The 16119-nt window shown below is 52.6% G+C and overlaps 1 protein-coding gene across 1 annotated transcript in view; it reads right to left on the bottom strand.

Annotated features, from left to right (window-relative positions):
- The window catches only part of GABBR2 (gamma-aminobutyric acid type B receptor subunit 2), a 340230-nt gene that overhangs the window by 12418 nt on the left and 311693 nt on the right, over positions 1-16119 (bottom strand). The window contains exons 14-15 of the mRNA XM_032308333.1: positions 4733-4843; positions 1642-1866 (exon numbers count right to left, since the gene is read on the bottom strand). Coding sequence (XP_032164224.1) covers positions 1642-1866; positions 4733-4843 — 336 coding nt within the window. The remainder of the gene's footprint in view (positions 1-1641; positions 1867-4732; positions 4844-16119) is intronic.

Below are 16119 nucleotides of genomic sequence, written 5' to 3'. Positions count from 1 at the left end.
GCCTGTCCCGGAAAGCAGGGACTGGGTGAGGCAGGGCCCCTGTCTGCCAGGACCCCACAGTCCAGAGGCCAGAAGTATCAGGGGCAGGCTGGGCTGTGGGTGCTCTGGGCCTGGGCTGGGCTCTGTGAGGCTGAAGGATGGTGAGGGAAGGGAATTCTGGGTGGGGGTGGGGGGAGAAGTGGCATAGTCAAAGCAAGGGGCCTGGGGCTTATGCATGGTGGATGGTCTGGATGGTGGGCAGAGTTCTTTGGGGAGACTGGAGGAGTCTCAAGGGTCCTAAAAGGCAGCCTGGTACTGGGGACTTGATTCTGGAGCCAGAAGGGCAATGAGGAGCTCTTGAGGATGACAGAGGACAGTGGTCAGGGCTGGGCTTGGAACCATCTGACATCTTTGACCAGAATGAGAGAATGTCAGAATGCAGGCAGAGAGGCCTTGGCATTGGCCTGGAGCCTGGGCAGGCGTTGACAAGCAGAGAAGGCAGGCATATAGGGCCACAGTGCTCCAGGAAAGTCGCTGCTTGGGGACTCAAGGGATCGAGGGGCCATGAGCCATCTGTTTAGGGCACAATGGACCCCGACTGATCTCTGGTCCCCCCGTAATCCAAGGCACACGCTACCCCACTCGGGCCAGTAATTCCTCCCACCCTATCTCCATCTCCCATTCTTCTCTGATGCTGAGAACAGCCGACTGCCCGGACTCCTAAGATGCCAAGGCCTCTGGTTCACCTGCCCGCTGCAGGGAAGGATAAGGTTCGAAAAACACCTCTCAGGCTGGTCTTGAAGGTCAGGGCTTCAGGTGAATGGAAAATGTAAGTGGCTGTTGAAAGTGGTTATTTATTCCTTTTTACCCACTAATGCTACTTCTGAGGTTCCATCTGAAGGATGGAGCCAGAAATGGGAAGTTCATTTATATGAACTTTATATGAATAAAGAAGTTCATTTATAATATAAAAAATCTGGGAATGACTGTACTGCTCATGAATAAGGGAATGGAGTGGACAAGAAAACATGGAACATCTCCCATCAGTGGTGGTTATGACTGAGAAACACAAAGGAGAAATTCACAGTGGAAAAGGCAAACTATAAAATGACGTGTAAGTTATAATCACAGCTGTAACTGAGAAAGCATCACTGCCTAACCATTTAAAAAGTACAGCAGGGGTGGGGCAGGAGCCTGGGTCTTTCAGTTAGTTGAGCATCTGACTCCTGATTTCAGCTCAGGTCACGATGTCGAGGTCCTGGGATCAAGCCCTGCATCAGGGCTCCACGCTCAGTGGGAAGTCTGCTTGTCCCTCTCCCACTGCTATTTCCTCTACTCTCTCTCTCTCTCAGATAAATAGATAAAATCTTAAAGAAAAAAAGACTGGAAGGAAACATAAAAAATATCTAGTTTTTAGTAAAACAAACAAACAAACAAAACGAAACATTAACAGTGATTATTTTCGGGTGGTGAGACTCTGAGATTTCTGAAAAATTCGATCTTTACCTGTTTACATTTTCCAAATCTTCCATATGAACTGTAATCATCCCCAGTAGAGAAAGCATAAAATGGCTAGGAAGTGGAGGAAACCAGTAGAGCCCTGGGCAGGAGCAGAGGCCAGAGAGCAGGATGTTGCGGGGGGATGGGGGAGGCAGGCCATACCTTGGGCACAAACACCAGGCAGAGGGTGATGGTGCTGCAGAAGATGATGACCAGGGCGACGATGCAGAACTGCACGTTGGGCTGGTCCCGGGTCAGGAAGGAGACGGCGGCCCCAATGATACACATGATCCCCACGTTGTAGACACTCATCCCGATGTACTTGCTGTCGTTGAGGGCAGGGATGCTGACGTTGCGCGTCTCCCAAGCCAAGAAACACCCGAACAACTGAAATGGTGAGTGGAAAGGGCAGTGGTCATTATCATGTGGTGGCTGGCACATACCTGCTGCTCTGAGAAGGGGGGCTGGTAGCTTTGCTGTGGCCAGGTCTTCTGGATGTCACCTTCACTCTCCACTGGGGGCCCTGGGTTGAATTACATTGAAGAAAGGCCAACTGGGGGTGTTATAACATCTGGTTCTCCTTCGCCCCACCACTGGTTTACATACAGCAGGCCATGGTGGAAGGGGCTCCCAGACATGATCTTGACAATCTCCCCTCACTCTAAAGAGAGCCCTGAGGCCCAGAGAGGAAGGGGCTCGTCCAAGGCCACGCAGTCATACAGTAGCAAAAGTGGACTGTATTTCCAGAACTCCAGTTTGGTGTTTTTGTCTAATAAGGCAGAGCCCCTTGTGTCTATTACCTCTCAATGCACAAGGTCACTCACAATAGAGACTACATAACCTAATTTGTCCTCAAAGCCAGGTGTGATGTAAGAGTAGGTTCAGGACAGGGCCATGTAGGTGGGAGTGGTGTGTACAAGTTCTGGGAAGGATCTGTAAAGGGAAATGGGTATCTATAAAGTATCTATAAAGGGTGTTCCTTTCCCTCCTTCCTAGTCGATGGAGTGAAGTGTGATGGGTGGAGCTTGAGCAGCCATCTTAGACCAAAAAGTCATCTGAGTCTACAGTGTGGGAGCTGTATGGTGAAGATGGGTGAGCTGAGATTCTGGGAGCCCCCCACCAGCCCTAGACTGCTCATCTGAGAGGGAAGTTAACTATCTCTTTGATCACTATAATTCTGGGTTTTCTATCACCTGCAGCTCTATTCCTAACCAATATATCTCCCAACAGAAATGGACAAGGTAGAGGTAGGTCCAATGTGATTTGAAGCAGGGTGTGTAGGGTTTAGCCTTCATTGGTGGTCTAAGAGGAGGGCTGGTTGAGGAAGAATGCCAGGCAGAATGGTGTTGTGGGTGGGTGGGGAAGGAGCTGACCAGGACTGCTGGTAAGAGACGTGAGGAGGAGAGATGGCCATGGGAAGATGGAGGTGGAGACTGGAGCGATGTGGCTGCAAGCCAAGGAATGCCTGAGCCATCAGCTACTGTGAGGAAGCAAGAAAGCATTCTCCCTAGGGCCTTTGGAGGGGGCACAGCTCATGCTCAGTGGGGGCTAGAGTGCTGAAACTCTTATAGGGGTGTGGGCTGCAGGCTGCAGGGCCGGGCCTACTCTCTCCGGTCTTGAAGTTCTGTGGTCTCAGAGCGGGAGGCACTGGGAGCTAGGATTTTAGTCACAAACCCTAAGGGCCGGGAGGGCTGAGGATAATTCCTTGTGCACACTGCAAACAGTAAAACACTCGTGCTACCAAATACAGCTTTTACTGACAGGATCGACTGAAGATATTAGCTTCCCTGGAAGAGAGATGGTGGACTCCAACCACTTTTGCAAGTAGGTGGAGAAGATGGGATGGCCAAAACATTATCGGTAGTCGCAGTCTGAAGAGTCAGTCAGCTTCCTCATAATCTAATTTCACACAGTCTCGGATCAGGGAGGGTGGAACCAGAGAGTCTGGTTTCACTCTCTCTATTCAGCAGGGGCTGGGGGCCTCAAGTCCTGGGTACCACTTGCTTCCTGTGAAGGGAGCATCTTCCTTCCTTGGGGGGGTGGGGGTAGGGTGCCACCAAATCGGTGGCCACTGCTCTGTTGAACAAAATCCTTCTTTCATGTGGACTTGAAAGCTGCCCACTGGCAACTTTGCCCACTGATGATGGATCTGCCTTTGGGTCTATGCCACCTGTCTCTGACAGCTCCAGTGTCCATGTCTCCTGAGTGCCCTTTTCCAAGCCCGGGGCCATTGGCTAGTCCTCAAAGTCTCATTTCCACTCTGGGACCCTCCTGTGGGCACCTTCAGGATCACTCCTTTGTGGGGTATGGATTGGGGCCCAGGGGTCCTCAAAGAGTCCCTATGGAAACTAGTCTCGACTAGTATGAAGTGGGGGACAATTTCTGTCTAGGGTCCCCTAACACAGGCCCTTCTGGTGGGGGCCTTCAGGAATAGTTCTCTTAAGCAGCAGCAGGTAATGATGCATTTGAGCAGGACAAGAAGTCCCACTTTCTCTGACCTTTGGAGATAGCTTCATTCTTGGCCTCTAAATAGAAGCTACACAGAAGCAGACGGTGGGTTAATTTTCCTGTGGAAAGACCTCAGGAGGGTACGGGAGCTGGTTTCCTGTCCCTGGAGGGATTTCAGTGGAAGCATGGTTTGCATAGGATTGGAGAGAAGATTCAGGGGTCAATGGGGGATAAGATGGGGTGTAGCTGCCCTTTCAAGTCCTTCCAGACATGTGGGGCGGGCTTGGTACATGATCTTTGATTCTAACAGGTGGCTGGAGTGGAAAGACTACTGGATTTGGAGGTTGGAGGTTACTAGTGCCCTTTAACTTCTCTGAGCCTGACTTCTATAAGATGAGGATGATTCCATTCACCTTCTACAGATTTTGAGGGAATCCAGTAAAATGTGGGGTGTGAACTTATACTAAGTGTTGACAGACTGCCATTCTGGGAGCATTATGGTGGCTGCCGTGAGGCCCTCTCACAGGTTTTGGGGTTGCTCTGTGGTTAAGCTCTTGAATCTGCCTCTTACTACTGAGTGACCTTGGGAAACCAAGCCTCAGCATCCTCATCAGTGAAATGGGGCATTATCTACACCCATCTCAGAGTTTTGTTGTGGGAACGGAGAGACCATGTGGGAGACAAGGGGCCTGGCAGTTAGTGTTTCGTTCTGGGGGCTCTATTTTTATGTTCACAGAGGCCCCTAGGAAAGAGAACTCTGATAGAGAAGCAGCCTCTCAGCCTCCGTCTCCCGCTCTGCACCTACCATGAGAAGCCCCTTGTAGGCATAGACGATGCCAAGCCAGATGGTCATGTGGGTGTTCTCACAGTGCTCCAGGAGAGGGCGGATAGAGATGTCCCGTCCTGCTGGGTCCGGCTGAGCAAAGAGAAAACAGAAACCCAGGAATGGCACTGGGCACCTTTTCAGCAGCCAGGGCCCCATCTGACGGCCACTTGCCCTCCCATGAGCTACAGTTAGTCCCTTGTCCAGGAGGCCTTTTGGACCCCCTTCTATGTTCTCATGGGGCTGCTTTCTGTTTGTCGTTCATGATTCAGCCCCGCACTCTAGTTATCTGTGCTCTTCATGCCTTTCAAACAGGAGTCAGATCTGAGGGTAGAGAGTAGGTCACTTCCTGGTCTCCTAGTGTGAGACCTGGTCCAGAGCACACATCTGTAATGTTTGTTGAAAGAGTGAAGGTGAGAATAAGGCACAAGTTAATGTCAAGAGGTCTTCAGGTGTCTCTGGGATTAACTCCGTAACCATTGGCTGGGCTAGCCGTGGGGCCTGCCAAGCTCTTCTAAGGAGACCTTCTTACCCATCACCCCCAGTGAGGGAGCAATGGGGGCAGCCATGTTATATACCACATGACACATCCTGGGCCAAAGCTGATTGGACAGAGGGTGGGTACCTGACCACCCTGGTGGGTAGCCAATCCAGAGTCTGGTCAGAGACCTAGGAGGTTTCCTAGTGCAGTGTTCTGCTCAAAGAGGGATGATGGAAAGGACCCTATCCAAATATGGTCTCTCTCTCAGGAATTTGAACTGGGAAACTGGGCAAGAATCAGCCACATGGTGGGAAGAAAAGAAAAACACATCCAGAGAACAACAACAAAAATGTATATTCTACATATTTTTTTTTCTGAATTATTTACGAGTTAAGTTGCAGATACCCTGACCTTTCACCCCTAAATATCTAGCAAGTACTTCCTAAGAATGAGGAGATTCTTTTACATAACCACATATACTTACCCAATTGAGGACATTTAGCTAATACAGTATCTAATGTGCTATCAATTTTCAAATTTTGCCAATTGACTCAATAATGTCCTTAAAAATAATTGTGGTTTTTCCAAAGCAGGGCCCAATCTGGGACCACATCCTGCATTTACTTATCATGTCTTTAGTCTCCTTTAATCTTTGATGATTTCTCTACTTATTTCGCTCTTCTACATCGTGGATATTTCTGAAGAATGCTGTTCAGTAATTTGGTAGAATATCCTTCAGTTTTGGTTTGTCTGATGTGTTTTCATGATTAGATCTGGGTTATGCATTCATGGTAGGAATCCTATGTAAAGTGTTGTTTTTGCCTCCTTGGAGCTTCACCTCAGTGGCACTTGATGGCACTTTGCCCCACTACTGGTGATGTCAACTATGACCATTTGGTTCAGGTGATGTCTGCCAGATCTCTCCACTTCAGAAGTACCATTTCCCCCTTGTAATTAATAAATATTCTGTGGGAGATACTTTGAGACTGTGTGAGTGTCCCATTTCCCCCCACAAATGTCAATTCAGTGGTTTCAGCATCCAGTGATGGTTTCTACCTGAGTCACACTCTTTCGGTGGCCACAAAATGGTGATTTTTTTTTTTTAAACTCTATCATTTCATTTAAATACTTGACACTCCATTGTAAACAGATTTTTCCTTTCCTCTCATTTATTTATGTATATTGGTATGCATTTAGGGGTTCCTTTTCCATTTCCATTACTATCATTTATTTTGATGCTCAGATTCTCCCAGATTTGGTCAGTGGGAAACTCCCCTGTGCAGCCTCATGTGTTTTCCCAATACATCCCCATAATTTGGGGGAACACTTTCCTACACCTTGGCACAACAAGTACCTCTATTTCTTTGTACTTTCCTTTCCCCAGCCTCAGAATCAGTCATTTCTCTGGAGAGTCTTGTTTCTTTTTGATGGAGAATGATATTTAGAAACCAAGATCTGGGCTCTAGATGGGCTCACTGTTCCAAGGATATCAATACTTCAAGGATCTTCCTTCCTCCCTCCCTCCCTTATCTCTCTAATCTACCCATCCAGCCATCGTGATTCTATGTATCTATCCTTTTTGCTCTACCATCTTTTTAAGATTGGTGTAAATAAAACCCTATGCCATAGGGTTCTTGCTACTTCCCATTCCATATTTGCACCTTTCTTCTCTCACAGTGAGATCGCTGGTTTCCCACAATACCAAAATAGTCACTCATTTGCTCCATACTAAATAGACACAAAATAGTGTTAGAATTTCTATATCCATGCACCACCAATAACAAAGTAAAGTTGAACATATATTTGCGAATCTATCTGCCTTTAGAGAAGATAGCCACTGAGGGTGTCTCATCAAAGAGCTGTGTCTGGGACAGAGTAGTCCTGTAGAGGCCCAGGGTAAAGCCCAGGCCTGAAGGTAACAGGTTGGCATCCCCAGAGTCACTCACCAGGAAAAAAGGGACATTTTGGTGGGATCCAGAGATGTGGAATGCAGGCCTTATATAAGTGGGAGTGGGCGTCCTATTTCTCTCAGCCCTGCTCTCTGCCTGGCCTTTGAGGCAAGCAGTGGTCTGGGCTCCTGTTATTTGGGGAATAGAAAAAGGAAGGCGAGGGAGGTGGGGCCTGTGCACCCAGGCCATTCTGTAATCAGACCATTCAGGCCTGGTACGATCTCCCAGGCTTGATTTTCCTTTTGTTTTCCCTTAGCTCTGCCACTTTGGTTCTGTGGTCACTGAGACCACACACAGGCCCGAGTGGTTCCCTGAGGCCTCTGCTGTGGCCGCAGTGGGCTCTCAGGTGAGACAAGCCAGGAGAAGGTGATCTCTAGGACCCCAAGTCGGAGTCAACAGGCCAGAGATGGCCCCTCTGCTGCGACCCACCCAGGAGCTGGGCTGGATTCTAATAAGGGGGTAGGAGTTTCCTGATGTCTTTTCATTGTTTAATTGAGGAGATGGCGAAAGGGGCTGGTGCGAAGGTCAACAGTGACTTCTAAAAGCGAAACCTGGGTTTCCCTAATGCCTGACAACCCAGCAGACATCAGAATGCAACAGCAAAGGCCCATTACGGTCACGCATGAATAGCAAACCCATTAATGATGATAGTAGCTGTTGTTCTCCAATGAAAGGCAATAATTTATGATGGACTCTTAGATTCTCTGTGTAGAAAGGACTGATGCTGTCATATACCATTGTTCAATGTTATGAAAACTCTATTCCCCAGAAGCCAAGAGCAGTTGTCAGGCTCTTACATCCCCAGTGAGAGAGAGCCCACCCCCTCCCACTCTTGGTGAGTGGCTGCACCCATCTCCTGGGCCTTCACCCCACGGTCCTTGCTTTCCTTTGGGGTCCTCAGAATAATCCCGAGCCCTCTCCTCACATCCGCACGCCCTTGGTCGGGTGGGAAAGAGCTGCAGTGAAGGTACACACCGCCTCCCGCCACGAGTCGACCTGGTCCTTCAACCTGCTCCAGTATACCACTGACCTACGGGCTTGTCCTGGAGCCCAGCACTCCAGGAGGCGGTGAGCGAGTCTGCCTGCACCCTCGCTCCACATCTCCTCCGCTTTCTAAACAACTGCCTTCCACCCGTGATTCATATGACCCTCATGGTTGACTAAGACTCCATTCGGTGGTTGTCCTCGAGCTGCTGCTGGCTCTGTGTTCCCCTTTCTGCAGCTGATGTTCTCTCCGAGTTACCTTTTAACTTGTTAATAACCCTCGCCCCCTGCCAAGTTCCCCATCCTGGTCTGCTCTGACCAAATCCCTACATCCGGGTCTGTTAGGCCCCCATCCCCCCACCCCATCTCAATAAGCTTAAACACAGCCTAGGCTGCAGAGGTGAGAGGGCAGCACAAAATCAAGGGCCGGTGGAGAGCCCAGAGAACTCAGCATTCGAAGGGTGGGCGGAGCTGTTTCTGCCCTATCCTCACACGACACAGGCGCTGATCCAGGAAGAAGCCACAAAAATCTCCTGGTCATTAACATCACCCTCACACAACCCCATGTCTGGGCACACCGTACGTGGATCAGAGTGGCAGGGGTTTGGGTGGATTTAGGAGTGATGAGGTTCAGGTACTCCTGGGGCTAGGAGATGGGGAGTCTGACTGGTCAGTACCCCTGTACCTGAATCACACTCCTTCAGTGGCCGCAAATTGGTGATAAAAGCCCACTGTAAAAGCTATGCCTTTTCTTCTCTGATCTGTTCTAATCATGCCTGGGACTGGAGTTCAGAGGGGTCAGAGAAGTCCAACGCATGCACTGGATAATGCAAAGGGTAGGTTTGGGGGATGGAGAGGGAGGACACTGGGGGGCGTGGAAAGCCGCCACCCCCTGAGCGCTTATTGGAGTCATTGTCATACACCAAAGTGCCGCTAGAGGGCACCCAAGACCCGCACAGAGGGTCTGGTCCAGCAGCCCGCTCACCCTCTGCTGAGGACACAGCTACTTTTGTGGCTCAGTGGGGCCCCCGCAAAGCATCAACAGCATCCTGTGCTACTTTAGAAGGCACCCAGTGGTCTTAAAGGAGGCCAGATTTCCAGGGACCTTGGAGGACTGACCCCACCTCTTCCCGACAGCTGGAGTGGGGTGGGAGGGTAGAGGATATTGGGGAACACGGGGATGGAGGACCCAGGCCTACTGACCCTACCCTCACCCTGCTCTCAGCGTGGGCCTACCACGCAGCCCAGGGCTAGCGATCCCAGAGCACTGACCTGTGCTGGCTCCGGCGGCACACACACAGGACACAGACCCCAGCTGATGCCATGCGGTGGTCTCCCATCAGGGTCTGAGTCAGGATGTCAGCCCTGCCTCCCCATATGATTGGGGGCTACACAGTTTCCCCTCGTCTAAATCAATCCCCAGGGATGACTGGCCTATAAGAGCTTTCAAATTGCCTTTTTTTCTTTATTTCTCTTCCTTACTTGTTGCCCACCTGGGCAATTACCTAAGTAGTCATTCCTTCACTCCAATGTAACTAGAAGAACTACCATTTGCTAGGTACTGTCCTGGGCATGGGGGAATACAGCAGCCATGAGAATGGACACAGTCCAGTCCTCGGGCCTCTTGCATTTTGGTAAGATCAGGACAATTCCATGACAGAGAGCCTTAGAGGGGGACTGAGTCAAACAAAGCTGGCAACAACTGCCCTAGGAACACCGAGTGCTGCTTGTCACGGATGACAACAACACACCAGGTGTGAAGCTGCCAGCTCTACCTACGGTGTCTTGTCAAAGCCTGGTAAGAATCCAACAACGTGTTGTACCCATTTTACAGATGAGAAAATGGAGGCACAGAAAGATGAGAGAAATCTCCAGCTAGTCAGTGTCGGAGCTGGGTTCAAAGCCAGGTCTGTCTGCCTCCCACACCAGTGGTCTTTACTCCTTCTCTAGGTGCTTGTCCCAGCCTGCCCTGCCTCTCCCGAGCACTGCATCCCATTCCAAGGGGACAGTGGGCATAAACCTTGAACCCCGCTGTAGAAACTGGGAGGGGCAACTTGGGGGAGGAATGATTTCATCGTGAAATGTTCCAACAGAGGCCCCATTGGAAGCCACCGTTGCTCTGCGAACACCGAGTTTTAGGGCCACAAATCGAACGCAAGCTGGTAAGATGCTATCCCTGCCTGACAGGGCACAGTGCCCGGCAGAGAGACCACGCCTGTCCATTCTGCCCGCAGGCAGGGAACGCTCGCTCCTGACTCCTGGCCGGACCGCCGCTCTGTGGGAGGCGTGCAGAAGCTGCCCGGGAAAGCCTCCCCCATCTGTGCAGCCGAAGGAGAGCAGCTGGCCCGAGAGTCCCTCTGCATAATATAATTACTCCACAATGTAGGTCAGCGGCCCCCGCACACATGGACAGGCAGGGCATCCGGGCGTGGGCTCAGGTGCTGGGTCCTGAAAGGTCAAAGGCCTTGATCTTGCTCTACCATAGACTTGCAGGATGACCACGGACATGCCCCAAACTTTTCTAGATCTCAGTTTCCCACCTGCAAAATGAGTCCGACCAAGGGTTACTTAGGGCGTAGTTAATGTGAACCAGAATAATGGAGGGATGGCGACAGTCATTCTGTGTTCCATGACTGTTTGTCCTCCACTCGCTCAGCCTGCTGTGTGCCTGGCACTGTGCTCCATGCTGGGCCCAGATGTGTCAGGCTGACCGGGTGCTTGCCTTCCTGGAGCCGGCATTCTAGCAAGGGCCGACCACACAGCACTGCTGTGAACAGAACAACGATCCCTGCTGCTGAGGCCACTCTGAGAAGGGCCTGGAGGGGTGTCGGCTTCAGATCAGGGGGTCTGGGAAGGCTTTCCTGAAGTGGGAACATTCAGTCTGAGGCCCGAAGGGTGAGGAAGAGCAGCCATGTGAGAACCTCAGGGACAGCATTCCTGAGACAGGGAACAGCACATAGGACGGGCCTTGGCATGTTTTAGGAACCCAAAGGAAGCCAGTATGGCCGGCATGTCATCAGTTCAGTGAGGGGCCGGCCCTGCTTGCCACCAGATACTGTACACACAAGCCCCCAGGGAGCTTGTTAAAAAGCACATAGGGCCAGTAGGTCTGGGTGGGGCCCATGATGCTGCATTTCCAAGCAGCTCCCAGATGACCCCGATGCTGCTGGTCCCGGGACTGCCATTTGGGCAGCAAGGCCTTAAAGGATTCTTCTTTGCTTAAAAACGCAGATTCTCTTGTTGCTCATACACCGGTGGCAGAGTGACAGCCCAGCACAAGAGCAGACTTGAAAGCTTGCCCCTATGTCCTAACCCCAGGTCAGACCCCAGGAGTACGTGTTTCCATGTGTCCTGTGTGGGGCTGGCCAGGGCACTTAGGGCTGGCCACGTCACAGGTGAGGGCAGGGAGGGTGGGGAGCCGTACCTGTGATCATGGGACTCATGGTCCCTCGGACCTCTCCTGCTCCACTGCTGTGAGTGGCTCGGGTTCCCAGCCCCACCTGGCCACGGCTTCTTGGGAGGAGGGGACCTCTTCCACCTTCTGACCAGCTCCCAAAAGCTGACTCTCAGAACTTTCTCCCTGGGCCATTCCCGGTGCTTCTTTATTCTTATTTTTAATTTCAAAGTTGGTTTTTGAAATCTATGATGAAATTGGTAGGTTTTTCTACCGGAGGTCAGTATATGTGCGTGTATCAGTGGGAGCTTGAGTGTGTGTGGTGAGGGCAGGGGAGGATGTCTGGACTTTCTGGGCTGCATTTCAGAGTCCCAAGATGCCTCTCTTTTCCTGGAAAGGCAGGTGAGTCGACACTTTCTGGGGGAGATGGTGTGGGAGACCCATCAAGGAAGTATGGGCAGGGAGAGGAAAGGGCACTGGATTCAGACCCCAGGTCCCTCACCTGCCAGCTGTGTGACTTTGAACACATCTCTAAGCCTTTCTGAGCCATGGCGTGCTCATTTGCAACCTCCCGGGGTTGGAAGACGATCACAGGAAGTAAGCTGTGTGTTTAGTAGGCTTTAGAGGCTGGAAAGCCCGCTCCTTCTGTGTAAACCCTCGTCATTATCTCCAACGGCAGAGTCACCAAGCACTGGGGCCAGGAGGAACCTTCTGGATCCCTCTGGGGCTGGGCTGCTTATCTCAACAGCAGCAGTCTCACGTCTACGAGGCAGCAGAGCTGGAAGCTGGCATTTCAAGGTAAGAATTTCTTCTTAGAATGTTTAGTTATGAATTTGGGTGAATTTCTGCCAAATCCTGGATCTGGAAGGGACCTGTGAGATCCCCCACCAGGGTGCTTCTGCATTTTTTTCTTTGGAGGGGGCACAATTCTTTGTTGTGAGGGACAGTCTTGTTCCATGCAGGGCACTCTGAGCCCCTGGACCGTGGGCCCTAAATGCCAGGAGTGTCCTCTGGTCGCTGTGACGGCCCAAATCTCCCTCCCCTGGTCTCTATTTCCAAACACAAAAGGGATCATGCACTAGTGCAAGTCCTCTTTTCACAGATGGAGAAACTGAGGTCTAGTAGAGGATTCATAGCAAGTGGGTGACTTAGTGAAGACCCAGGTAGAGGTATCCTGGCCCTGTGCCCTGGAGCACGCCTCAGGCTGGCACGGTCAACATTTATGGGGATTTACTATTTGCGGGTACTTGGCATTGCCGTATCAGCCCCCTGGAGCTTCTGGATGCATCCAATCTGTTGGTGCTACTCAGCCTAGCTCGGGTGCACCTGGAACAGCGTCCAGAGTGAGAAACACGGCTCCAGAGCCACTCAGCTGGCCACATCCCCATGGAGTCCTGCTTTGTGGAGGAGAGATGAGGTGGCCAGGGGAGGCGGGTGGCTGGGACCTGGCTGAGGAGGGCCAGGAGCCCTGGTCAGCACCAGGCACCCTGTGGGTCAGTAAGACCCCTGCCTGGCCCTGTTCAGAGAGGCATTCTGAGTTTGATCTTGGAATTAATGGGAAATCCCATGGTTTATAAGTACTACAGCTGGGGTGAGGATCGTCTTGGGGAAGTTAAGGGAGGACAAGTACAGTAATTTCTAGCCCTTTGCAGCCCGTTATGTATTCATATGAGAATCTCTTTTTGATTTTGACCTCCGGGCAGTCTGGTGAAGGAGCCAGGAATTTTATACCCATGTTACAGGTGAGGAAACTGAGACCCGGAGAGGATAAGAGACTTGCTCACGGTGACATAGCAAGTCAAAGGCAAAGGTAAGCCAGCCCTCTTTCCTGCAGAGCAGCTGGGGGCATTGTAACCTCTGTCCTTTCTTGTAGCCCGGCTCTGTTCCCCTCCTAGGAGAGAAGGGGCTTCAAGGGTGCCCTGATTTTCCTCGGGCCTGCGTCGGAGGCCTCAGGGCAAGCCTGGAGCAGGAAGAAGTGCTCGGTCGTGGAGGGTGGGGGGCTTTCACCAGGCTCGCTACGCACACTGTCGGCTTCCTGTCTGTTGCGCCCAACCGGCACGAGGGTGCTGACGCCACGCACTTTCCCCCAAGCCTGATGGGTGCCCAAACCCACGGCTCCCCTGCTGGAAGGATGACCCAGCAGCATATCCTCGAGAGAGAGTCTGCAGGGCATGGCTGGGCGCCGGGGTGCGGAGTCTTCCCGCCATTCTAGAGCAGAGAGAAGCTCCTGGCCTTCGGGCAGAGTGCGGGCCATGTGTGTGTTTTACTTGAGCTACACAGGGCTTAGGATTTTTTCTCTTCACAGTCAGGATTTAAAACTCAGGTGATTCACAGGAACACCCCAGATTTCCGGCTTCCCCTGAATGAGACACCAGGTTGCGCAGGGCTTGCCTGCCTGAGCTGGGCCCGTCTGCCACCCACCCTGTCTGTGCTGCTCTGCCAGTTGGTGTCGAGGCCCGTGAGGCCCCAGCTGACGCTGGGATATGTAGAAAGACGGGTTACCTAGTCACAGAGTTGCCCGAGTTTTGTCGAAGCTGCAAGCCTGCTGGCCAACATGGGGCGAGCCAGCTCCTCGGCCTCCGCCGTCCCCTCAAGCACCAACAGTAGGTGATTCCATGGTGGCGTCCCCAGACGGGACTCAGGCTCGGCTGCCTGGGGTCTGGCTCGGACCATCTCGGCAGGGCCGGGATGCCGGGACCCCTCACGTCCCAGTGCGCGGGGCAGAAATCCAGAGGACGGCTTTTCCCAGGGTGCGTGGGAAAGAGCCACTGCTGGGTGTCCACAGCAGAGGGAGACTGGTGGACCCCAAGTCTGGGTCCCGGCAGGGATCTGGGGGCCCTGACCTGGTGGGCGGAGGATGGGCGATGGAGGAAAAGAGCAGCAGGAGATCAGAGGGGCTGGAGAGAAGGGCGACCTGTGACCTTCAGAGCGCACAGGATCAGTAAGATTCTGAGATGCTGGAAAGCAAAACCCAGAGCTTCATGAGGGAAGTCCCCGGCCCTGCCTGGGAAATGATGGAGAGAAGGAAACCCCTGCACACTGTGCTCCGTCCGTCACCCCCTCTCCTAGGCAGTTACCCCTGCCCCCACCCCAAGCCCCAGCCGGTCTCAAACTCCTCCGTGGGTGCTTTCTGTTTCTCGAGCTGGTTGCTCCTTTCTCTTGCCCTTCAGCTGAGCTTTCTGAAAAAGCAGCCTGGACTGCCATCTGCATTCTTTACCTGCCGCCACAATCCCCAGGCCACTGCCATGTTCCTTATGGTCTCGGGGACCCACCTAGTGGCCAAAGGCGGGGGGCCCTGTTTAGTCCCTGCTCCCAGAGGCCAGCGTGGACAGGCTGTCTCCCTTCAGCTCCGGGCCCTGACCTCTCCCGGCTTTGCCCTTCTTCTCTGGGAAACTCTCCACTTCCTCTATCCACTCCTCTTCCTCCTTCAGAGGGCATCCCTTCCTCCACGTTCCTGGGCCTCCGAACTCATCACTCCATCCCTTAAAGCTGCCCTTCCTCCGGGCTGGCTGGCTCAGAGAACTGCTCCGCTGTCTGCCCCAGGGAAACCAGAGCCCTGGGCGTCCCTTCCTTTCTGATCCCACCCAGGCTCCCAACCCAGAGACCTTCAACAGCTTCTCAAACCACAGGGAAGATGCCCTGACCCTGACTCCAGCCTCGTGGCCCTCGATGAGGGGCCTTGACTCCCATCACCAGCCTCAACCCTCTGTGGCCAGGCCCCATAATGTCCCCTCCTGGGCTGCCCTTTTTCCACCACCACGTGAACAGCACCCACTGGCCCATCTCTGGAATCTTCCTAGGGGCTCTCGTCCTGCATCTGCCCCTCCTCCGCCCTGTGCTTCCTGCCTCTCTTCAGGGAGGACCATCGCCTCATGCTGGACAGACTGTGTTCGACTATTCCTCCCCCTCCAGCTGTGACTTGCACCCTGGTCTGCCCAACTTCCCAAACCTTTGTTTTAAAGCACAAACCCAGGGGCGCCTGGGTGGCTCAGTGGTTTAAGCATCTGCCTTCAGCTCAGGTCATGATTCCAGGGTCCTAGGATCAAGCCCTGCATCAGGCTCCCTGATCAGCAGGAAGCCTGCTTCTCCCTCCCCCACTCCCCCTGCTTGTGTTCCCTCTCTCGCTGTGTCTCTTTCTGTCAAATAAATTAAAAAAAATTTTTTTTTTTAATTAAAAAAAGCAAATCCAGAACTACGCCAAACTGTGCCCTGGTCAGTGGAGTGTCAGCAACGCATTTCAAGTGTCCCAAGATGGTGCTGTCCTTGGCCTCAGGGCACACGGGTGGCCAGGTGCCTCCCGCCAGGAGCTGCCTCTGTCATCACTCTGGGGCCCTGCCCTATGCTAGACTTCGTCCTGGTCCTGAGTTGGCCAAAGGCAGTCCTTTCTCCCGCACTTTCTGGTCTGGCCTGGGCCTGCCTGCAGAAGTGCCCATCCGCCCTCATCTGCCTCTAGGCCAGCACCCTTCAGTCAAAGGGCCTCTTTGTGGGGGTAATTGTCCCTGGCCTGGGGAGAGGTCTGTGGCCCCAAAACTGAGTAAAGCTCCCAGAGGGCCGTGTTTAA

This window comes from Mustela erminea, chromosome 12, assembly GCF_009829155.1.
Source record: "Mustela erminea isolate mMusErm1 chromosome 12, mMusErm1.Pri, whole genome shotgun sequence".
In the NCBI taxonomy this organism is placed as follows: domain Eukaryota; kingdom Metazoa; phylum Chordata; class Mammalia; order Carnivora; family Mustelidae; genus Mustela; species Mustela erminea.
This window is presented reverse-complemented; position numbering and strand designations above follow the sequence as displayed.